Below are 25,733 nucleotides of genomic sequence, written 5' to 3'. Positions count from 1 at the left end.
TTTATACCCTGATGGAAAGATCCAGTTACATTCCTGACAGGGTGTCGTGTGTGTGTGTGTGTGTGTGTGTTGACTACCATGCAGTCAGTGTCGGTCATATTCTAAAATTGTCCTATGATGAAGTTATCTCTCTCTCTCTCTGACAACATTCAAAGATGTGTGCGTGTGTGTGTGTGTGTGTGTGTGTGTGTGTGTGCGCCCGCGTGTTAAATTCTTAACAGAGACTTGGTTCCATTTTAAGCACAAATGGTCTGTCATGGTTGACTCACAATCTCTAAAAACATATATGAGAGTATCATTACTGGTAGTAGCGGACGTTGAACATGAGCAATTATACCCGTATTTAGTGTAAATGACAGATAAAACAACTTGAACTTAAGCTACTGTAGCAGTACACCCACTGGAATGTTGTGTTCACAGTGGTGAAGACCTGGCATTTCATCACCAAGGCGTCATATCTGTGTGGGAGGGGTTGAGTCGCCGTGTGCTCTGTTGTGAGCTTGTAGATCGGCTCTTTGTCTTTTGCACAACAATGTAGGACAGTGGTTCCAATGTGGGGACTTGAGGGAGTTCCAGGGGGTCCCCAGCTAAATGATAGTTTGGAACAAAATGGACCCTTATGGGTCTGTAACTATGAGAGTGTACAAATGTCTACAAATGGAACTCTGTACAAATGGAACTCTGAGAGTGTACTACAAATTTGTACATTTGTACACTCTCAGAGTTAAATTAACCTTGGTTTTACAATATAAATTGGGGGTCTCTTGAAAGTTGAAATGCCATTAAACAAGGAACGTTAGCCTAATTTAGGTCAAACTGGGTGACCCTTGAAATTAAACGGGTTGAGAATCACTGCTAGAGCTGTCCAAATCTTCTCTTATGGCATATCTTTTCAAATGGGGGTCCGCGGGTCAATTTGGGGGTCCTTGAAATGAAAAAGTTTGGGAACGACTGATGTAGGACATTCATTTACCAAAAAAAATTTACACAAAAAACTGTGAAGATACAGGGTATCTTCACATTCTATCTATCGGCTATGTTTGCTATCTTTCAAGATTGACCGTTTGAAAATGTGCCCAAACATAGAGCCAGGGTCACCTTTGTTAACATCCATGTTTTATTAAATGGTTAAATTGTGATATTTTCAACATGAATATAAGCCTAAAAAACTGTATTTACCTGTATTTAAACCATTAAGACCTGATAGCTGTTGAAAAATAGCAGATCTACAAGCTCACAAACTTGTAGATCTGCTATATATATTTTTTTTTAAATCACGAAAGTTTGTGCAAATCTTAAAATATATATTCTTTCCCAGAGAACGCTTTTAACTCAAATCTTTGCTTCATGGTTGGTCCCTGGAACAACATATTTTAAGATGTGGGTCCGCGGCCAATTACAACATAATTCTGGGGACCCTTGACATGAAATAGTTTGAGAACCACTGATATAGAAAGATAGGTTTTTCAGAAAACTGTCATGATTTAGAAGACATTTCTAGAATCTGGATCTGGTATCCGGTCTAAATGGGTTAAATCAGTGGGAACATAAGCAGGGATCAAACGTGTGTGTATGTGCATAATTGATTTTCAGTTGCTTAAGATTGTTCTACAAAGTATATATGAATGGTTCATTTTGACAATCATCATTGTCTGTCAAAGTTACAAAAAAATGGAAAAAGGCTACACTAAATAAACGCCAGTCCAGGAAAGTTTGACTGTATCAGCAGCCTATAAATAATATAGGAGCAACCAAAGGGGAATTGCTTACAGGAATAAGAAATTAACATGATCAGGAATTGTGGGTACAGTTATAAACTGTCAAAAAGGCAGCAGGGATGGGAGGAATTCACACTTAAGGTCCGTACACACCAGGAGAGTTGTAGTTAGTGTGATTAATTCAAATTGCCGGTATTTCTGTCCGTGTCATGAAGAGTCATTCAGAACAAAGTCAACAAACATGTGGCAATAAAGAGTCATCTATCATTTTCGGATCCTTTATCCGTCACGCTCCTGCCGTGTAAAGACATTTTAACTTTAAGACGGACCGAAGTGTGGGCTGCCTGAAAAAATGGACGTCCTCAAAAACTTGACGTTGGAGGACTCGTGTCCGTCGATCTGGTACGCCGCATGCTGGATGAACTCCCAGGTGGGGAGACACTGCTTCGGGTATTTGATGTTGAACACGGAGAACGCCTTGAAGCACAGATCCACGGCGGCCAGCAACGTGTCCGCTTCCATGGCCTGGTCCCGCACGACAGTGAAGGCCCGGCGCGTCCTCTCTCCGTCGCCGAGGCACAAGATGTGCGGGAAGGGCCGAGTGGCCGCTGCTCGCCGTAGGTACTCCGCCATGTTGGTCCCCACCTGTTGTTGATTGCACATTATCAGTTCGTTTAGCGTTGCAATTTAAACTGACATTAACATTACGGACTTTCTGCTGCACAGCAGAACACCCTCCCCTTTGCAGCCTGACAGTCTACTGATGCTTTTACAAATGGACTAAAACATATCTTTTTACCAAAGCATTCCCTTTTGTTGAACACGTATGTATCTTTAAACACGTATACGATGCTGTACAAATGCGCACGCGCACACACACACACACACACACACACACACACACACACACACACACACACACACACACACATACACACAAAGATGTAGAATAAAACGTACAGGTTGGATGTCAATGAAGGCCCTGTGGGACTCCTCTATGGTGGGCCTGCAGATCTTCCCTCCACTCTTGTAGATGGACGGAGGAAGTAGAGTCGGCAGCAGTTTCAAAGCTTTGTCTAAACAACATGAGCATATTAATTAAGGTAGAGTGGTGTGTTGACATTTAAATAGTATTGCTATTGCCTTGGTTGTACAGCAGTACAGCCTGTAAATGAGCTAAGAGAGACCCTATACGGCTGTGCCGTTTGTGAAACAAGCTTGCAAATATCTGGAACCCTTTACTTTTTTGTGATAAAAGCGCTTAAACTTTCTTCTTTCCTGCCTTGATTTCCTTCATCCGCCACCCATCCCCCCCCCCCCCCCCCCCCCCTCCGCTTCCCTTTGTTTTCTTGGAAAAGATAACACGATAGGAACTATGCACAAAAACGTGTACAACTTGTAAAACTTACTTGTAATAAAGCTGGTGCATTTATATAGCGCCTTTATCCAAGGCGCTTTACAAAGATTGTGCATTACATTCACCCATTCTCACACACATTCATACACCGATGGCGGCGGAAACCATGCAAGGCACCAACCAGCACATCAGGAGCAATTAGGGGTTCAGAGTCTTGCTCAAGGACACTTCGAACTGGCAACCTTGCTGTTGCCATCCGGCCACTCTACCCCTGAGCCACCGCCGCCATATACATAAAACACCTGTTGATATTGTTGTTCATAAAACACGGACCCTTGTGTGAAAATAATAGTGACAGCTAAGGACCCCCATGCGAGATTTATATATGTTGTATATGTAAAAAGATTCAACCATATTCAAAATTTGCCACATTCTTTCAAGATGTCTTTTTAAATAGCCGATGTATAGTATAGTGTCAAAGTTGTTAAAAACATAATTGTGATGCTATATTAACTAATTCATTTAGCTCAAGGACACCACTTTGAGAACCACTATACCAGTATACAAATGGAACCAAATGCACCCTAACGGGACCTTGAAAGGTAAAAAGTTTGAGATGAGAACCATTGGCTTACCTGGTGACGTGTGGTGTTCTTCCAGCACTAGGGGCAGTTTCCCCTCCCGCTGGGCATATGCAAGTATTCCGACGCTCATAGACGCCCAGTTCTCCAACAGTTTCCCCACTGCCTCGGGGTGAAGCTGCTGGAAGTCTTGTGATATCTGATACATTACAGAGAACATGGGAAACAACATATGCAACTATAGAACAACGTTGGTGTCTGAAGAAATTATATGAGCTGCCAGCCCATATAATTTCACAAACAATTTGCAGATCCATCTTGTTTTTGATCGGCGGTCGGCAACCTTTTTGACATGACGTGCGAAGTTTTCATTTTCTTGATAGTCACTGTGTCATAATTTAATTATGACATGACCACATCAAAATTAAATATTTCCAACTCATTTTGATTGTCCATATATGTTCATTTTAAGACATTTTCTTTCACATCAGGATGTAATGACCATTAGACTCTCTCTGCAGTCAGAGTTAGGAGTTTGAATGAATGCAGTTGGTGCAGTTTGTTATTTCACACCAACACTCATAGCACTACACTGGCTGTCCATACAGGGTTTCTTATTGCTATGTTTTGTGTCTTTGATATGTTTTTGATGTATTGCTGCTGTAACGTGAACAGAGACCCCTTGGGTGTGATTTTGTACAAATAAAACACTGAAAAACTGAAACTGAAGAGATATTGCTTAACCACGTGAATCCAGTCATAACAGCCAAATAGTATACAAATGTATGTACACATGTGAATATACCATTTGCCTGTTATGACTTAAAATAGCGGCCAAGAAAATCACAATGTGCCATATATACTGTGATGCATTGTGAGTTGTGACCTTGTCGATTGGCAATTTCTGTGAGGAGATTTGGTGTTGAGGGAAAATAAGGACAGGAACATGAACAGACCCCTGTGGAACCGCAGTCAGCTAAATATACACAGGGTTTAAATGGTTAAACATACAAGCAAACTACTAGTGCTCTGCCGAGGACCGATCAGCCATTCAAATAATCAAAACCACGATTGCTAAATAATTTCTTACCATGCCAGGACTGTCGACGAGCCTGGGGAACTCGTTGAGGATCTGCGGGATGCTCTTGGACCCATTGCTGCGGATCCACCTGCCTCTGTATACAGCGGTCTCCTTCATGTAGGCTTCCACTTGAGACGCTGGACACTTATGGACCTTCAGCCAGGCCACCATCTCTCCAAATCTTGCAGCAGATTCTGTTAACCCGTTAAAGCCGGAGAAGCATCCGTGTCATTTTATTTTATTTAGATATAGGAATCTGCTATTTTGGAAACATAAATAAATAAATTAAATTAAATAACGGAAATCTTGAAAATTGGGAAATGTTTAGATTTAGATTAGACATAAATCTTCTCTTGTGCACAACAACACCTTTTCGGATGGGGGTCCACTGCCACATACATCTGGTTTTGGGGGTCCTTGGTACGAAAAGGTTAGAGAACTACTCATTTAGAATCTGCCTCAGGTCGTAATGGCTTATACGCATGATAAAGAGCAGGCGTGAAGCTACCGTTGCCTCTAGAAGCAGTAGCATGTGGTTTTTCCATCAGCTAGCCGATGCCATTTTGTTTCCATTAGCATTGCCGATTCAAGTGGCATGAAACCAGTCAGGCTGATTTCGTAATTCACATTCCGTAGTTCTCAATATACATGTTCTTGTCTCGGGAAGGCACAGCTTTGGCCATGCATCACACATAAACATAGCAACCATTCTTTCTGCTAATTGATTCATCTATTTAAATCATTGCATTTGTCAAGATAAGACTAAGAACCGATAATCTAGTAGTCTAGTAGTTCAGGTCCATTTAACAAAGGGGTTTCAATTTCCCAATTATGTGACATCAAACTTATGACGTACAGGAGCTGATTTAAATAATGACATTGAAAAGAGTAAATGGAGTGTAACTTCAGATTGTAACCTGGCGTTGTAGGGACGCTCTGGTCCTTCTGTAAGTTCTGTTGCTCTTGTCGTTTCCGGTGTCTCAGACGCTTCCTGACATTCCTCAATCGCTCCTCCAGGAACCCTGTGGCAGGCTTGCGTTTCTGGCTAGCGGTGTACCACGCCCCCTGCAACAAATACATACATTAACTACATTCATCTTCAAGTGGCCTGGATATACTGTACAGGGCCTAGCCATGGTTCACAATCGACGCACACTCATCCCTCGCAAGCGCCATGGCGGAACGTCCCCCTGTTTTCTAGTCGCCTTGATACATTTACAAAGTAAACGTGTACATAAACGTTCAGAGTTCACCCCCGGAGGAATACGGAAAGCACGGGTGCTAATACCATGGCCGTGCAAAATTCTAACATCCGTGTCATCATGACTGTTTCAGGGCTAATACGGGGCTGTTCACGTCAAGCACCACAACTACAACAAATGAAATAAGTATAAATATGTAGTTTGAAGAAAAATCACATTGCCAGTGCCATAAGATTAACAACTTACATAGCCAGTGTCATAAGATTCATAACTTACATAGCCAGTGCCTGTGTCATCCATAAGGCATGGGAATTCGCACACCAGCGCCAGAGCAAGGGCTTTCTTGGTTTCCGACGGTGGCCTGTTAAAGGTATACAGTTGATCAAGTGTGTTACATTCATGAAAGCATGCATCATGTGTTAGTAATCATCAATATAATATGTGACTATAACAAATTGCTGAATTGAAAAAAGGTATCGAGAACAGATTAACTGTGTGTGTGTGTGTGTGTGTGTCAGTGTAAATCCTATTGGATTTTCTTATAGGAAAATGAAGGACAGAATGCCTCCCTGCTTGGCGCTCGGCATCAAGGGTTGGATTGGGGTAAGTCCCTAACGACATACTAGCGTCCAGGGGGTGTACTGGTACATCAAGCTGCCTCACGCTACAGCTTGATGTCCCCTATGGACCTCATGGCTCGGCAAGGCTTACTTATCACTTAACCCCATTTAGACCTGAAATCAGATTCTACTAAATGTCTTCTAAATCCTAAAAGTTTTCTGAAAAACCCATGTTTCTATGTCAGTGGTGCTCAACTCAAGGACCCTCAGAATGTTGTGTATTTTTCCGTGGACCCCCATCTGGAAATATGTTTTACAGGGACCCCCCCGCCCCCAGAGTTAAGTATATATTCAAAGATTTGTGCGACATTTTCACGTTTTTTCAAAGAAATAGCAGATCTACAAGCTCGTAGCGCAGTACTCGGTGCCGCGCTATGAGCTTGTAGATCTACTATTTTTCAAAGGCTAAAGAAAACATATAATTCTTAAAACACCAAAAGGGGTTTCCGACCGTCCTGACTGGGTTTTAAGTAAGACATCTTGAGTATAGTTCTTCCAGCACAGTTCATATGCAGCTCACGTTTGGCCAATGTTGTCCAGCAGGTGAGACACAAGGAGTCTGACCAGTTGCTTCCTCTGCTTGGTAGTGATAGAGCGCTCTCTGTCCAGACTCTGCACTATGGATCTGCCCTCAAAAGTGGCCTCCAAAATCTGGCGAATTGCCTATAAAAAAACAAACAAACAAAAAAACACAGAATGAATCACACTTAAAGACTGACAAAACCACTCTAGCAAGGACTTATTTTCTTTCTTTCTTTCTTTCTTTTATAAGCATTTTGTAGCACAGCTCAAAACGATGCCTTGCTATTTTTGCTACCTTTGATTTTTAATCCTTAAAAGTTACAGTTTTGGACATATTTGGACATATGTGGTTTCCACCCGAAAGCACCTAATTGTTAATAAAAACGTTAAACCAACAATTCGCAGAATACATAAAAAAATCAGACGCGTCTGAACTGAGTGGTGCTGTTAGGGTGTCGGATTATTGGCTGTCGGACTATTGGTTGTCGGACTATTGGCTGTCGGACTATTGGCTAAAAACTCAGCTCAGCTTCCCATCATGCATCTGCGCACAGTGTGACGCACAACAGCGCCACTTTGTCAACTCTAGACAGACAGACAGTCACAGACAGACAGACATTGCTGTTCAAGTGTGGCTGCACCACTCAAAAATCTATTAAGGGTGGCATTTTCATGCACGATGTCTTCATAGAAAGTCAGTACTTACAAATGACGAATGATATTGCAAAGTCATAGTGGGTGGATTTGCTGTGGTGGGTTGATGCGCCATCTCCACGGATTCCACGTAGTGTGTGTGGGTGGGAACGGCAACCTATGAAGGACCATAGTAACATACAGTATAAGTGTATCTGCACATTTCTAAAGTGACAATTTAATCACGTTTAAGACGTTTTTATTAATACCAAATTGGCAAAATTGGCAAATATTACATAAGAAATAGGCAAACATATAGCTGATCTACAAGCTCACAATGAGGCAACGTTTGCAATATTTTATATTTATCTATGAAACTCAGTCAAACTAAATGTAATGCCTCAAGTCCTCCAATCCCAACTTAGTGCTTGTCAGGGTTTGGGGTCTCTTGAGCTAGTACACAGTCGTGCAGCATACTTAAGTTCCCACTATAGAATATAATGAAGTGCACTTGACATGCAACCTATACTACTGCAAGTGTAAAGTGTATTTTAGAGCTATTACAGCCTAAGTAATTACCAGGCAGACATCTGTCACTGCATTAACACTCCATTTATGTTAAGAAATCAGCCAAGGCGCTGAAGGCGGGGAAGCTGTGCCTTCACTAAAAACGCTGGGACAATGCTCCACACGTCCCAAACTCTTCTCCCTTTCTGGCTCCAAAACTATGGAATGCACTTCCCATTGCAATCAGGAGTGCAGACTCACTCCCAATCTTCCGCCATAGTGAAATAGCACTTAGCCTTGACGACCTTACAGGCGTATGCAAAGGTTAAATTTATGTAACTTAGATGTAACATTTTCTGTAGACATATAGTACATATGCATAGTTCATTCATGGATATTCCATGGTTCTTTGCTTGATTCATGACTAAGGACCGATTCATACTCCTATTTTAGAGCCGAATAAAAGTCGGTTTGGCGCTGTAAAGCCTACAATTTGACGTCATTTGAGGTTCGGGGGGGCGGGTACCGTTCTAAAGTCGGCTCTTCGGTGCTACTGAAAATTTCTGACGAGCCGAAATCATTTCGGCACTACAGCGCCGAAACAGCGGTAAAATAGGAGTATGAATAGGTATTAATAGGCCCTAATAGGTATTTGATGTATTACCATGTTTTTTGTTCTTGCTTACTGTAAATCGCTCTGGATTAAGAGCGTCTGCTAAATGCCTAAATTGTAAATTGTCTATTATTTTCTTCATTGCTCTGTAAAGCACGTTGGAGCTGCATTTCATGTCATGAAAGGCGCGATACAAATAAAGTTTTATTATTATGTATTAATCTGACTATGCGTTTTCTGTAGGCTGTATGCTAAGCGTAATAATTAGTAATTCACTTCCCTGATCGGCTGATAAATTCACTGACTGTCTGAAATGTTGATTCTGACCTGAAATTGTCAGCCATTTCTCTGGAGCTGAAACTCAAAATGGAGTAGGCCTACTACTTATTTGCAACAAGGATTTACAAGATCGAGTGAAACAAAACAAATGGAAACTAATAGCATGTTACTTATCGGTTTATTTCAATGACACATATAAGCAAACATTAACAGCAGAATATCTGCATGTAAAAATGAAAAACTAAAACCGTTATCAGCATGATTAAGAACAACCTTAAACTAGAAAGGTGCAATTCTGGGAATCTGCCAGTGTGGTTGCACTGAGCGTGACGCGAGTCACAAAGAATACACTGGGTCCTACTGGGAACTGACTTCCGTCTTACCGTTTATATTCTTGTCATGGTCTGGCTCTCTGCCTGTCTAATTTCTCTCTTTTTGTATCTCTCCCTCTGCCCAGTTCTGTCTAGCTGTTGCCAGACCGACCAGACAGGCGTGGTCGTTTTCTGCTGTCTGGGCGAGTCTTTTCCGGGTTTTTAGACAGCTGGTGGGTGGAAATTAAGCTCGACGCACGCGGCTGACTGCCGCGGGGGCAAGCGTTTCCCGGGAATCTGGCCGCCGCGGCATTCAGCCACGTGGGTGGAGCTTCTTTTCCATCCACCAGCTGTCTAAAAACCCGGAAAAAAAGATGCTGGCCGACAGCAGAACACGGCCGCGGCTGTCGGCTCAGGTCTGGAAACGCTGTTTCTGTATCTCTCCCTCTGCCCAGTTCTGTCTGTCTTTCCACTTCGGCCACTCCCACTTCCCATTGCACCTGGTTCCACTTTCATCAGCCCAGCCCATTACAAACCTGTGAACACTGCTACAATCAACCCTCCACCTATAAATACTGGACTCATTGCACACACACACACACACACCCACAGTCAGAACATAAGTCAATGTCAGCAGCAGTGGTTCAAGGAGAGGCCATGGGTCAGCCATTTTGTCCCCCACCTGGATGTGGTGCGGGGAACTGGGGAAGGCCATAGCTCTAATGCCGTTGCAATGCCGTTGGCCATTTAGAGCTATATGTTACCGATTACTTCCGGGGATCGCATAAATGCAGGCTCAGAGTGCTTCCACTAAGGAAAGTAGGCTTTCTAATGACACCTTTGTATCAATTTTAAATTCAAAGGAGCTTTATTGGCATGATAAAATCATATTATTGAGAAACATAATATTTCAGATATTTGTCTATGGGCTGGAGCGTTGGGTGGGAGGAGTGGGACGAAGGCTTTACTTCGTCCCGGTGGGGGCTCCCAACAACAACAACAGGACAGTGACAATTAACACATGTGTGTGTGGAGGAATTCATTGGCATAAAGGCTAAATTGGGGATAAAAAAGAAAAAAAAGCACAACAAACAAAAGAAAAACAAACAAACAACGCAGTGCGCTGAGTGCTGCTGGGATGGGAGAATTCCATCTCCAACACGCAAGGCACAGCCTGAAAGGCACGATGGTGTCATGGCATTCTGTTGTGTGTTGTGGCTATGCATGTTAGCACCCGATTAGCATTTAGCACCATTTGACGCCTTGAGGTGTCGCGCAGACGCGCACAATATGGGTTGTTTTTAGGTCGGGAACCCCTTTTGGTGTTTTAAGCGTTATATTCAACTTTAGCTGTTGCAAAAATAGCAGATCTACAAGCACCTGTAGATGGTGGTGCATATCTTTGAATATATATTCTTTCAGAGCTCAAATCTTTGCTTCTGGGGGGGTCCCTGGAACAACATATTTTCAGATGGGGGTCGGTGGCTTCTACACAGAAAACTGTGTAGAAGCCATTTTTTCATGCTAATGTTTTTAACTGTCATTATGTCCATTATGTCCAGGATTCAAATAATAAATAAATTCGATAAACTCAAAATGTGCTTCGAGCTTGCAGATTTGATGCTTCTGTGTGACACTGCAGTATGATCAAGTAGTAGGGCATTACTTTACGGGGGAGGGGGGGCAAAAAAATTAAATATGAAGATGAGAGGTTTCTGCCTGACAGCAATTTAAAAAAAATCTAAAATAAAATAATTTAAATGTATTATTATTATTACCCTGTGTGAGATTATTAGACTGAGGGCAGTTATTCTACAGATAAATATTATTAAAGTATATATTTTAAAAAGCATGTTGTGCGATTTGAGCCGCTGCCTATATGTAAATTGTGCAGCCTTTTATGGCCAATAACTGACTTTTCCCCATCCTCCAGATATAGGGCTATAGCTAGTGCAGGGTGAATGGGATTATGGGATGTATTGGATGGGTCATCCAAGCGTGGATTAGATGCGTTAAAAGTTTTAATCAAATTAATTTCACAAATTAAGTTATTATTAATACAGCCCCTACTAAAAACATCATTGTCAGCTTCTGACACATCAAGGCTGAACGGCAGTTAAAATGAAGAGATATTTCAACACCAAACGTCCAAATCACATAGAAATAAATAAACCCTGTGTAGTGATTTTATTTTTTATTTTTTATCATAATGAGGGTGGGTGGCTACTGGCTACTGGAGCTGTAGGAAGATGCACAGTCTGAGTACGTTTGAACATTGTTATGTATCCTGTTATCATTCATTTTGTTCAAGATGTATTTATTATCTAAATTAAACTAAGTAGTTCAACTCCTTTGCAGTGTTGTCGACTAATACAATGCATTCAACAGCAGCAGTGTTGAAAATAAATTACTTAGGAATTGGGGAAAAAATGTAAAGGCATACATGTCAAATATAAAACAGCAACACACTTATCAAAACCCCTGTTAAAGCCACAACCCATATAGTTGGTTTTGCTTTTTTCATTTAGCCTATTATAGTCTGTATGCGTGCGCAAACATATATATTTTTTCCATTCTCCCCAGTGTGCGCACGCAACACGCGTTGTTTGTTCAGTGCGCGTGATGATTGCCGTTAGACATGGTGTCGTGAGACTTGGTCCAGTCTTTTTGGGGGGTCGCCGCCACCAGGCAAAAAGGTGGAGAACCACGGCCCCTGGGGGGGGTCCTCCGCCGGGTGCTCCGGAGGGGCCTCGGCGGGGTGCTGTTCGACCAGGGCCTCTGGGACCGGGTGGCCCTGGGAGTCCAGCGGGTGCCTCAGCTCCAGGTGCTTCAGAAACTGGGCTCTGTTGACGATGGTTGCTGGGCAGTAGCAACAGTGGAAGTGTGTTGCTGTTCTGCAGTTCAAGCCACACTTTATGATGGTGAACTCTGAAAGAGAGGAACGACGGGGCAAAGTTGTGAGCAAGCTAACGACCCAAGCAGCACAATGTCTATAGAGCGTCGCAGTCCCGCCACCTTTCATGACGACGTCGGGAACACATTTCCCACGCATTTTTCCCATAGACATTTCAGAAAGTATTTATTTAAAGACCTGTTAAGCCTCGGGACAACGCCAACTGGGATTGTGACAACTCATAACAACAAACGCAATGTTTTGGGCCGAACAAATAATTAAAAAGAAGAAAGAGGCTTAAAAGGTCTTTAAATAAATACTTTCTGAAACGTCTATATGGGAAAAATGCGTGGGAAATACTATTTTCAGGGAAATGCCTGTCGTCGTCATGAAAGGGGGCAGGACTGCGACACTCTATAACATCTAAATAACAATTGCAGATACTGTATATCAAAAAATAATATGCACAACATACAGTATGTGCACCAATATAGATTTGCATAGTATAACTAGGCATCTATTAATAAAAATCACACCCGTGTGAACTGAGTGGTGCAACTCCCCTCTCTCTCCCCCCCCCCTCCCTACTCCCTCCCTCCTCTCTCTCTCTCTCATTAGCAGGCAACAGTGCAGCACTATCTCTCTCTCTGTTTCTGGCACAACAGCGCCCCTACTGGTACTCATAGTCATACTGGTGCTCATAGTCACATAGGTAGGTTAACGTCACATAGGTGGACACGGACATTGCTGTTCCTTGGAGTGGTTGCACCACTCAAAAATAAAAAAGCGACAAGAAGGGATACAAGGAATGAAGAGTTAATGTGTATTAAAAATGTGTTTTAACTGTGCCCGAAATGTGGCAATGATGGCAATATTGTAATTCAATAAACAAATGAAATAAATAGTAGCTACCTCTGTGCTTCACTGAAGCATGGGCTATGATGTGGTAGTGGACCATATACTGCGCAGCCTTATATTTGCAGAAGGGACATTTATAATATTCACTGTTGACGCATTTCTCAATTTTGGGTCTCTCGCCCTCCATCAACACACTGATGTGTCTCTATAAGCATAAGACATAAAAGGGCACGGCAATTAGTATGGCATAAAAACAAGCAACAAGCATTTTATTTCACTATCAATGCAACATTGCGTGTAACTAACTAAGAAACAGAAAAGCAACAAACCGAGTACATATCGTTACATGTGGACCTTATATTACTCCTAATGTAGGCAAAGACATGTGTCCAAAGAAAAGCTCTTTACACCAGTGGTTCCCAAAGTGGGGTCCGGCGGGGACCCCCAGGGGTCCTTGAAGGAGTTCCAGGGGGTCCCCAGCTAAATGATGGTTTGGATCCAAATGGTCTGTAACTCTGAGGGTGTACAAATGTCTCAGAGTTAAATTCACATTGATTTAAGTTTCACAATATAAATTGGGGGTCTCAGAGGTAGAAATGCCATTACATGGGAGTCTTCTGTAGACTAATGCATGTCAAACTGGGGGTCCTTGAAATTAAACGGGTTGAGAATCACTGCTAGAAGCATAAAAAATCTTCTCTTATGGGGGTCCCTGGCATCTTCAAATGGGGGTCCGTGGGCTAATTAGTGTCAATTTGGGGGTCCTTGACATGACAACGTTTGGGAACCACTGCTTTACACACTGGGGAGCATGGCAAATAATTATAAAAACAATCCAAAAATGTATATTTCGCATCAAACTATTTGTGTAGATCCAGCTCGTTCCAAACAGGCTCTGTGCATGACTAGTTCCCTTTTCCTGGAGGTGGTGTTCCAATCGCTTTGTTTGATTGGCTCAGCCTGGAGGTGGCGTTCCCATAGCTTTGTTTGATTGGCTCAGCCTGGAGGTGGCATTCCCATAGCTTCATTTGATTGGCTCAGCAGCAGTAGGGATTTTCAGCGGTATGGATTTTTTGTTATTGCGGTAATAAATCACTGTTTTTTATGGCGGTATTGAGCGATACCTCAAAAAAGTTATTTTGAATGAAATAAAAAATATATCTAATAATAATACTAATAATAATATAAGGGGCACTTTGTAAAAATGTGTTTAAAAAGAAAATCGTGTGATATATTATTTTAATAAAACATAATAATCGCGCTTATGAACTCGAAACGCCTACTCGGTATGCCTTATTACACAACCGCGGTATTGCGGTTAATGCACCCAGCCCTACTCACCAGCATATTTGAAACATACAGGTATATGAAGGTGTGTTTCCCGGGTTCAAATCTGCTGCCTGGCCAATCAAATGGGAGCTATGACGAACTGACGTGGAACAGGAAAACTAAGGTGACGTCTCCTGGAAAAACAGAACTACAGTCACGCACAGAGCCTCTAGAAACTGGGTCGCTTGTTGCAGCGTGACAACGCTGCTCCACTGCTCTAACATGGGTTTTTTACAAAGTACATTATGCATAATAACAGTCTCACTTACTTTCCACGGTTTCATGTAAGTTTATATGCTGATTGATAGCTTCGATGTGTCGTGAACGCGTTAAACGTTATACGCATGAACTGCGAAAATTCCGGGGGTGACTTGAAACAGCCGCAGGGAACTTAAAACAGAGGATCTGACGTTTGTGCACGGCCGACCACGTTGACTTCAGCCCACATTTGACTCCAATCACATTGAGCTGCGCACCTCGAAATGCGCACTGCAGTCAGGGGCTTCTCAATCGACTTTACCTTTTTAGGTGAAAGGGTGATCACCTAAAGGGTGATTTTGAGTATAAAAATCACATTTTAGGTGATCACACTTTCACCTAAAAGTTGATTCGATTATCGTCCTAAAATGGTAGCATGCAGCCACCTTAAAAACTTAAGTTGTATGAACTACTTAAAATGTCACCAAAACCACAACAATAGCAAACATAGCCGATCCCCAAGCTTGCAGATCAGCTCTTTTCGCTGTTTTTGGAAATTATTTCATTTCGCTATTTTGAAAATAGCCATTTTTGAAAATGGCTAAAAGAAATGTATATAAATTGTTAAATCAATTAGTTTGATTAGTACTGCATGTTTCACCCGTATCAGAGACATACCGTACCATTACTGTACTTAAGGTCACTGTCGGTCATAATGTATGTCCAAAACCATTAGATCCAGTCCTGTTATTATACAGTCACAAGATCTCGTTAATACTTTACATATTATATTCATAACCCCAACACAGACACACAGTTAACCCCTTCCACTTTCAAAACATTTATTCCAGAGGTATACAAAAACAGAGCCATGCGCTTCGAGATTTCTGCTACTTTTCTGTATGTGACGTGAAGCAGGGCATAATGTTACAAAGGAAAACATACAACGTTGAGATATGGAGATACAAGGTTTCTGCCCGTCAGCGACAGCGTCACGTGATTTTCACAGCGAATTTAGGTTGTAGTCATAGGGCTCCATTTTTTTGTCACCGCTAAACCCCTTATCCCTAAACTTCTTTGCCTTTTTTTTTTTACTATTTTGCTAAACATTTTTGAATAGTTGAAATGGCCAGTCTACAAGCTCACAATGTGTCAATGTAGATTGGCTAGTTGAACTATTCAAAAATGTTTTTCAAAATAGTACAAAAAAAAAGTCAAAGACGTTTAGGTATAAAGGGTTTAGGCGTTTACGGAAATGGAGCCCATAGTCTCTTGAATAGTTTTCATTTAGTTTCAGACTTAAACTCATGGCCGCGGGGAGATATTTACAGTAGGAGGTGCTGAACGTTCAGTAGGGGGTGAGTAGGGGGCTCGTGCAACGTGGCACGTGGAAACGTGGCTTTCATTTTCCCTCCACACGCATGCGCAAACTGACACAGGCAATTAACCAGGATAAGGCGCCATTACTGTGATACAGCATATTAATTAGGCCTAGTAACAGAAATCAGTTTTGATTAAAATTATTATTATTGTCCGAGGGGGGGCTGTGCCTGGGGGGAGGGGGTGCTCCAGCCCCCCCAGCACTCCTACTTCCCTCAACCAAAACTCTTAAGTCACCTGGAATGTTTTATTGTTGGTCCAGTTTCAGTCGACTAAATTGTGAGCTTGAAGATCTGCTATTTTCAGCATGCAACCAAGTGTAAAATGACTTGTCTTTTACTTATACTGGATCTCTTGTCCAATAGTCCCCTACTAACATTTTAAGTCTAGATTTTATTTGTTGACGAAATTGTCAATATATTTGGACTTAGTTTTAGTCACCTTACTAGTTTTCATTTCGTTTTTCATCAGTTGTATAACTATAGGGCTGGCTTGTAAGGTCATAGACTGGTAAATAAGGGATATAAGATATAAGAAAAAAAACAAAGAGGGCGGGTCCACATGAACTTGGTTTGTTTTAAAGTGTAAAAAAGAAAAGAAAAAAAGAATAGGAATGTATTTATGTATGTATAGTATGTACTTGTGAATTTTAATATGTATTATGTCTGTTGTGAGTCTGGCGTAGAGGATTTCATCCTGTGCTGGAAATCTTTTCAATAAATCAGTGGAAAAAAAACTAGTCGAACATTTTTCGTCATAGTATTAGTGGACAACACCGACACTCACTTGGGGCTGTGTTGTGGGCAGTCCGCTGGCCTGGGAGGATGGAGAGCCAGCATCCAGTTCCTGGACCCGCCACACCATGGCTGCAGAGGCTGGGCTTCCTGGCATTAGAGCTGTCAAGTTCATCACATTTTAGTTGATTTGTCAGACAAATGATTATGACTCAAGGTCCTTTCAAGCTATTATAGTTTATTTTCAAGGAGACCTGCGTTGTTTTTTCTGTACGCGCAGAGAAGTCGTGGGGCAACAACGCAAGCGTATTTACGTGGGCGCGGTCCTGTGAAATTGTTATGCTCGTTTCGTGCACACGCCCGCGACTCACCAGAAAAGGATTCTGTTTAGCTTTTTTTTTTTACGCACCCCTCTTGAGCAGACCTGTCATTGATCCAGGCGACAATGCGTGCGTTAATCTCTGCCCGTCTGAAAGGACATTATTTAATTGCCATTGTTTTGGCATTGAACATTGGAACATAATATACATGAAATTACATTTGTTTTGCCTTGTTAGGCTTTTGGTAACTTAAATATACAAAGACATGACTGACGATGAGCGGTACCAATAATCAAAATATATTACGTTCAACCGCAATTGGCCTAAAATGTGCCAAACACTTAATCATTTTATACTTTCAAGTAGGAGGGGTATTGTATGTTTGTCTTTGTTTAGAAAAAAGGAAAACAAATTGAATGATACACTACATTAGCTACATTATAATTATGTTGTGCAACTATCCTTCAATAAAAACATGAGCTACATCTACAAAAGCTCACAGTGTGATGTTACTTTTTTTGAGTGGTGCAACCACTCCTACAACCAGCTTGCAATGTCCTCGTACCTGTTTGTGTGTGTGTCTGTGTGAGCACGAGTATGTGACTTAATAATAGCAGTAGGGGGCGCCAGAAACAGTGAGAGGGGTAGTGTCTCTAATGAGAGAGAGTGAGAGAGAGAGAGAGAGAGAGAGGGGGGGGGGGGGGAATTGCACCACTCAGTTCACACGCGTGTGATTTTTTTTTAAATTGCCCTTAACCCTCTAACACCCGCATTAATTTCTACTTGCAAAAAATAGATTTCAACCTTACTACTACTTTGTACTACTAGGACTGACACTAAAACATATGTTAAAAAAAATAAAAAAATAAAGTTTGATGGAAAATTTATAATAATTATATAATAATTATATAATAATATAAAAAAATCATAATTTACATTTGGGGGATATCTTTCACAATAATGAATAAAACATGTTCTAGACATTCTAATGATCACAAAAAAACATATATTACAATTATTTTACCTACTTTTATTAGGGTAAAGGTCAAAAGTCTTAGGTTAAAAAATGTTCAAAATCGCACAGAGTCCAGACATTTTTAATTTGTGTGAATTTCAGCCTCTGTGGGGGGTATTTATATGCAAATATCATGACCAATGTCATTGAAATGGCATTGCAATGAACATCACTGATGACATTTAGGTGAAAAAAGAACAGAAAAAAATTATAATAATTTAGTAATTAAATAAAATAAAATTGTTGCTAAAAAGCAACGCTGGGTGTTAAAGGGTTAAAGACCAAAATAAGGATGTCAGGTTGGAAGTGGCATGTAGACGTAATGATGAAAATATGACATTTCATCCAGTTGTTTTGACTGTATGTAAAGGTGGTTGCACACTGGACGTGTTTTTCAGAAAATCGATGGAGAAACGTCGCTAAAGATCTGAAAAACGCACTCTGTGGACCTTAAGGAATGAAAGAAGCACAACAGCTGCTGCTCTGCATCTATCTATAAATGCACCAAGTCTCTGTCTGTATGTATGTCTGTCTGTGTGTAATCCTCGAGAACCGTTCGCCCCACCGACTTCAAATTCGACACACGTGTCCCACACCACAGTAGGGGGTGCAGTGCCCGGTGTCGAGTCGGTCGGACCTACGGCTGTCCAGAACTGCCCCTAAAAAGGCCTCTGCCCGGCCTCTGGACCGGGCCCCTGCCCAGCATCCATATATGGAGTTGGCCTGTTCTGACCTCACAACACTCCATATTTGGGCATGCCTGACACAGAACTCCACAAGCTGGCTGCATATGCTCCACATTTGGGCATGCCTTACAAAGAACTCCATAAAGGGAGACAGACATAATATCTGGGTGGGGCATTCATTTCCAAATTGCATCGTTACAAGTAGGCCAGTGCCCAGCGGGCGTAGTAGAGTTGCAACCAACGCGTGGTCTTCCTCTATCTTCTTACTGTATGACACAATAAAGACACCACTTGTTAACAGTATAAAGTATAAAAATAATGCCCTAAATATGGCTAAACAAACAAAAATGCCAAATAATCACGCAATGTACTTTTTGTTTGTAGGGACAGTCTGTAAGACCATGTCAAATGCTGCAAAACAGTTACAGAGCTGTATAGAAAGAAAATTAATCAAAACAAAGTAATTCTTGCAGCTTATTATTCTTCTCCAACTAGCCTCTTCTAACAACAAGCTCCTTCTCCATAATGCAGTGTCTCTGTCTCTCTCTCTCAAGCTACTTCATATTCATAATGCAGTGTCTCTCTGTCTCTCTCTCTCTGCCTATCTGGAACAGTCCTGTGTGAAATGACAGAGTAAGACTGCAAGTGTAACCACAGATGAAATGAAAGGTTTAGGCGAGATTAGCTGAGATTAGCTGTTCACAGGCCGACGGACAGGCCGACTGACGGACGCCCATAGACGGATGGACGGACACTCACAGACGAACAGACGTTGCAGATATGCTATTTTTGGCTAATGTTCCCCCGAGAAAAGCATTGAAGCATATTTTGATTATCGCCAATCGGCGCGAATAATTTTCATATGGTCCCATCCAAAGTATGTACTGTAGTTACTAGTTACTACTAGTTGGCACAATGTAGTAGTTCAACGTTGGGACTTACTGTTGGGTATGGATGGGGGGCCAAGGCCAACCTCTTTTGCTCCACTCTGCCAGGAGGTTGTCTGACCCCAGGGCGAGGAACTGTCACTGCCTGGGTGACTGTCGTGACCTGAGATGTTAGCAGATGGAGGACAATTACAAAATAAGTTGCTTTCCCCACATGTAATCCATAGCATTGCTGAAAAGGCAGTGGACAATCATTCACACACGAGCCTCCTTTCAAGTGTTTTCCAACATTTTCAGGTCCAGACCCAAAAGAGAGATTAGATGTTTACCCAGGACCCAAACTAGGGAAAACAGCAGATCAACAAACGCACAACATGTTCGCTTTGCGTAGCGTTGAGAGCTTGTTTATCAGCTACACAAACAAACACGGGCACCTTGGCTGGTAATCCAGTCTGGCAGTGTGCCGCGGGTTCGACTCCCGATCAAGACGGCCTTTACTGCGTGTCACCCCCCCATCTCTCTCTCCCCATTTCCTGTCAGCCTACTGTATACCTATCCCTCTATAAAAAAATAAAATAAAAAAAGTTATCTAAAAAATTATCTTAAAAAAATATATTGGCTGTAGCTGACCGGCATAAACTTTCAACTTATTCCTTTTTGTTTGCTTGTTTGTTTGGGGGTTGCAGGCATTGAGGTAATGAATATTTCAGGTTGTACCAACGTATTAGATGTAATTGTTGGTAAGTGTGGTGTGATTGCTATTATTTTTAAGCTGACATGACAAGTTCAAAACTCTAATGACTGCGCACACAAACTGTACAACTAAAGGGTTTCTCACCTCTATGTATTCTCATGTGCATCTTTAGATTTCCAGGTTGATTAAACCTTTTCCCACAAACGGTACAACTAAAGGGTTTCTTCTCTGTACTTGATGCTTTCAGTTCCTGGGACACCTTGTTGCTCAAAGGCGATCTTTGTCCACCCACAGTGTGTGTCTTGTGTAATTTCACCGAGTTTAAAGCTAGCTGATCTTCCCTGGTCTGCTCCCACTCGTCACTGTCTTCAGTGTCAGATTCAGAAGAGAGGAGTTGGACATCATTAGCTGGTTGTGATGTTCCACAGTATTCTACATCGGCTTGTGTTTTCATGTGTTCCGTCGAGGTGCTGGCTAGAGGCTCTCTTTGATTCGCTTCACTTTTCACTGCTAGCGACGTCATCATTGACATGTCAGGTCTTTGGAATATCTCCTTGTGTTCCTCTTTAATGTGTGGAGACCCTGGCTCCTCCTGAATGGGACTGGAGCTCATCTGTTGATGTTCAGAGGAACCCTCCTCTTTACACACAGAGGGGTGCAGGACATCTAGGGTAAAAAAAAAACAGAATGACAGTGAACAATTAAATGGTTGAACTTTATATGTGATATTGTTTTGTATCTGCATTTGTCTCTTTTGTTTCTCATTTGGTATTGACCGCGTGATCTAGCATATGTTATCTCTCTCACACCCCACCCCCAAACTTGTATTGTGAAAATGTTGTTTTATTATGAAAACTGTTGCGCAAACAGACGCACATGACTTATGAAAATGCAAGCTCAAAATGTGGCATGTTTTACCAAGTGGGGGGGGGGGGGGGGGGGGTACAAGTAAAGGGTTTTCCCTGTATGGGTTCTCCTCAATGTGCTTTCTCACAACAGAAGTTCAGAACATGTTAGGTAAGTAGTTAGTAAGGACGATAAAATGCAAGAGTTGTTTCTGAAATGCAAGGAACTTTGGAATAAAGACAGGAGAAGTACCGGTAGTATCTGAGTTGTTGTTGAGCACACGAAATATTTTAACATTTGATAATGTATGATAATGGCAGGCAGGCATATCATCAGAACTAAATCCACAAGTGCATCACATACCCTGCGACTGGTGGGGTTCATGTAGGCCAGTCATGCCCTGATCGAAATTGGCTTGTTTTTTTGTTGTATAACCGGTTATACAAACTATTCAGCGCAAGCCCCTAACGATGAAGAGTTTCACGTCACTGTTACCTGTAATTGTGTTGTGAAAATAACGTTGATTGATTGATTAAGGTGTATAAAACTATAAATCATCCCACACATAAATCCTGGCAAAAATAACAGGTCTACAACTAAGCTCACACAACGAATGAGTTTTCTCCGACGGGTGGCTGGCATCTCCCTTAGAAACAGGGTGATAAGTTCAGTCACAAGGGAGAGACTCGGAGTAGAGCCGCTGTTCCTTTGCCTGGAAAGGAGCCAGCTTAGGTGGTTCGGGCATCTGGTTAAAATGCCTCTCGGGCATCTCCCTAGGGAGGCCTCGATGCACATCCCACTGGGAGGAGACCCGGGGGAGACCATGGCGCAGATGGAGGGATTACACCTTGGAACGTCTCGGATGCCCTAGGAGGAAGGCACTTATATTGCTCTGGAGAGGGAAGTCTGTAACTCTCTGGTGGAGCTGTTGCCCCCGCGACCCAACTACGGATAAGCGGTTGAAGATGGATGGATGGATGGAACATGACACATTGTGAACTTGTAGATTGGGTATTGTTACTACTACGGTCACATGACAAAGTAGGGCATTAATTTGCATATAAATTAATTAATTAAAATATGGAGGTTTCTACCTGACAGCGACGATATGTTGGTGAGTCAAGTCTATGCAAATTCAATTTAAGAACTAGCCATGGTTCACATGACGCTTGATTTTGATGATTTGTCATGTTTCAGGGCTATTTGAGATTGTATAATAAATAGCATATGTCATGTTCTCTAGATCCATGGCATCAATGCTGATACAGCATCTTGCAATGGGTCTGGTCCACAAGATTCGCTACACCACCAAGATACCCATGTACCTGTACTTCCTTAATGTCAACAAAGTCCACACCCACAACACCAGAGGGAGTTCAACAAACCATGTGCAACCCAGATTCGGAAAGAAACAAGGGACTAAATTAATTTAGCTCCTAAGCCACCAAAATGTGGAACGCCCTACCAACAGTCATTAGGACATGCAAATCCCTTGACTCCTTCAAAACCGCTCTCAAAGGGCACCTACAGACGGCTGCAATTCAAACTGCCCCCCGTAAAATCTGAATCCTCCACCCACCCCTTTTCCCCCTCACTGTAGGCCTAGGCCTATATAGCCTATGTTTTCCCCCCTTTTTACCTCCTATGATGATTTTCTGTTTTGACTATATAGTTGTGTATATTCGCATGTCTCTAAATGTTTTGATGAATTGAAAATGGTGGGCCCTATTGTAAATAAGTGTAATGCTTTATGGTGTCGTCCACTCACTGTTAACATATTTTGTATATTGAGTTGCACTTGAAATGTACTGTAATTCTGCAAACTGTTAATAAATCAATCAAATGTCAATGCGTCTCATTTCATTAAAGGTTCAACCATTTTCAACCTATCTTCATACCATGGACCTCAGTCACTATGATATTCATTATAAGATTGTCTACTCGCTTGCCTCTTTTCCACAGAGGTTGTATCTGTTCCATTATTTTTTCCTGCCTAATTTTGAACCAGGTCAGAGTGTTTCCACTGACAATGAATTGGTTCAGATCCAGAATCAGAACCCTAAATGTTGGACCAGGAACTGCATGGAACCAAACATAGGTGTTTGCTGTCTTTTTCTTGCCCTAAACTGGGAATCAATTTGGCATGTCAATGTTTTACACTCTACAGGTTGGAACTTGGAAGATGGCAAGATGCACATACGATAAAATAAAAATATGATCAGTTACAAACCTGCTAGTTCAGTGGCGTCTCCATGTCTGTGTTGCAGATCTATTTGTTGTTGGTATTGTACGATAGTTCTGACAAACACAGCTAATATGTCCTCTGCAACGGAGCTCAGTCGTTCATTGACGAACAGCCTCAACGTCTCTATGTCACACATTGTTACTTTAGTTAAAATAATACACTAATATATTCATAAACTATTCATAAACAATGTGTCCGCTGTTTGTTCTCTCGACGACAGCCTTATTTAGATTTTTTTGTGCTTCTTTTTTCCCGAATTCTAGTTCCGACCGTTACTATGAGGAAGAAGACCTACCGGGTCGCCGCCGAGTTTTATGATTACTGTGACACCTGCTGGTGGAGATCTGTACTGCTCCATTTGATGGCGTTTTTTGTGGTCTTGAACCCTGCCCTGGCAGTGGCACTTCAAAATGTGACATTATTTTAATGATTGTAAATAATTAAAATGTATGAAGTAAATTCATTTTTTCTGCACTTTGTCTTATGGGCTATGTTACACCTCACCAGAGAATTGTAATAGCATCGTAAGCTACTGTGACGTTTCTCAGTTCAGTTTTGTCCTATTTGTTTTAGATAGCCTAATGCATGATTAATCACCTCCGACGCTGGCCGTGGTGCTGAAATAGTTTTAAGGTAGGCTAGCTACTTGGTGCCGGTATAGCAGCACCGTGGACAGTGACTGTACATAAGTTTCCAGGCAGGTCCATGTTTAAATTGTTTCAGGTGGGAAAAAAGGGAAAAAATCACCTAGGTGAGTAGGTGACTTGGCAGTCATGAGAAAAGCACATGAGGACCCATACGGGGAAACACTTTACTTGTACAGTTTGTGATAAAAGCTTTGCTCAAACTTTTTTCCCCCCTGCCTTTATCTGCTTTTCTTAGCTGTGTAGTTTGGGAGGGGGTCTCTGACCATTGATCTGAATTGTATTAATTTAATTGTTCTTTTTATAAAAAATGTAATGTAAAGTGCGTAATTTATTATTATTATTATTATTATTATTATAACGATGATTTCTACGGGACTTATTTAACACCTTTTAAACAAAGTAGCCTAAGGTTCCTTGAGGGGGTTCCTTACAGGAGCTAGGCCTATAGTCCGGCAGATATGTATACATTCATGAATCCATTTGCTGACCGGCTGTTGGTATTGGGCCATTTTGTTATAAGGGTTTCTTGTGACCCTAACATCCTATGGCAGGCAAAAATGTCAAACTTACATGTCATACTAGGGGTTTTTCATAATTCTGAATACATTCCAAGCTTTAGTTTTGCACAGAAAACACTCCTTGGGCTAAAAACGGCCATAGACGTCATGACAAATGTGATGAGGTCAGCACAAAATGTGATGAGGTCAGATATTTTGTGCAAAACTAATGCTTGGAATGTATAAACTATACTAAACTATACATCTATACTACATATGTATAGCATAGTAGTATAGACATTTATATGTATAGCTTAATTATATAGATATTCCACTGTTACTTTCTTAGCTTACGCATGTTTCTTGATAAATGTTTTTATGTGATCTATTCCCATGCTTTTTTTGTTATTGCTTAATGTAAGTCGCTCTGGATTAAGAGCGTCTGCTAAATGCCTAAATTGTAAATTGTATTCAGAAATGCATTAAATGCCATTAAATGGGGGTCTAGGTTACTCACTGCATGTCAAACTGGGGGTCCTTGGGTTGAGAATCACTGCTATAGTCAGACCCAAACCCAAACTTTGATAACTACCATAGAGTATGGGAACTACTGCGGTAGGTGGCAGTATTAACATTTTTAGCGGATATGCGCGAGCGACCCGGAAGCTGTTTGCGTTGTTTGATAACGTCGTCGCAACAAACAGCAGCAGCTCGAGACCAGGCGGAGAGGGCGGGCGCATAAGTTTTTAATCGGATAAAAAAGTGATTTATTCACGCCATCCAAACAAAGACCTCGACGCGTTCGTTGTTTTGTTGACCTTATCGTCGTATTCTTGTTCTTTCGTCGACCTGCGTGCGGGACATGTGAGCGTATTTTCGAGCTAAGTGAGTCAGGACTAGTACAACTTCCATCTGCCGCGCTTCTTCTTATCCGTTGGAACAAAAACAAAAACCCAGAGAGAGAGAGAGAGAGAGAGAGAGAGAGAGAGAGAGAGAGAGAGAGAGAGAGAGAGAGAGAGAGGCCCGCGAGGAGCCATCCCGTTTCCCAACCAGCCAAAACCAGGTCTACTCTTTAAAAAC

General features: G+C 41.7%; 1 protein-coding gene across 2 annotated transcripts; it reads right to left on the bottom strand.

The window, feature by feature from the left end:
* Nucleotides 1-1,427: 1,427 nt before the first annotated feature.
* Nucleotides 1,428-23,741, bottom strand: LOC310877897 (uncharacterized protein). Of its 2 annotated transcripts, none has more exons than XM_083791892.1 (12): nt 23,495-23,741; nt 20,563-21,084; nt 19,780-19,887; nt 16,863-16,978; nt 7,788-7,892; nt 7,080-7,222; nt 6,216-6,300; nt 5,655-5,802; nt 4,747-4,931; nt 3,711-3,855; nt 2,679-2,794; nt 1,428-2,363 (listed from the first exon to the last, which is right to left on the bottom strand). In XM_083791892.1, the coding sequence occupies exons 1-12, from the start codon at nt 23,643-23,645 to the stop codon at nt 2,037-2,039; spliced, it is 2,151 nt and encodes a 716-aa protein (XP_083648018.1). In that variant the 5' UTR covers nt 23,646-23,741; the 3' UTR covers nt 1,428-2,036. The 2 variants fall into 2 exon arrangements, with proteins under 2 accessions (XP_083648018.1, XP_083648019.1); XM_083791893.1 differs by having other exon boundaries at nt 16,869-16,978.
* Nucleotides 23,742-25,733: the final 1,992 nt, after the last annotated feature.

The sequence above is a fragment of the Protomyctophum parallelum genome (genome assembly GCF_964188405.1).
Source record: "Protomyctophum parallelum genome assembly, chromosome: 20".
Lineage (NCBI taxonomy): Eukaryota > Metazoa > Chordata > Actinopteri > Myctophiformes > Myctophidae > Protomyctophum > Protomyctophum parallelum.
The sequence above is the reverse complement of the archived record's forward strand: the minus strand, read 5'-3'. Positions and strand labels throughout refer to the sequence as shown.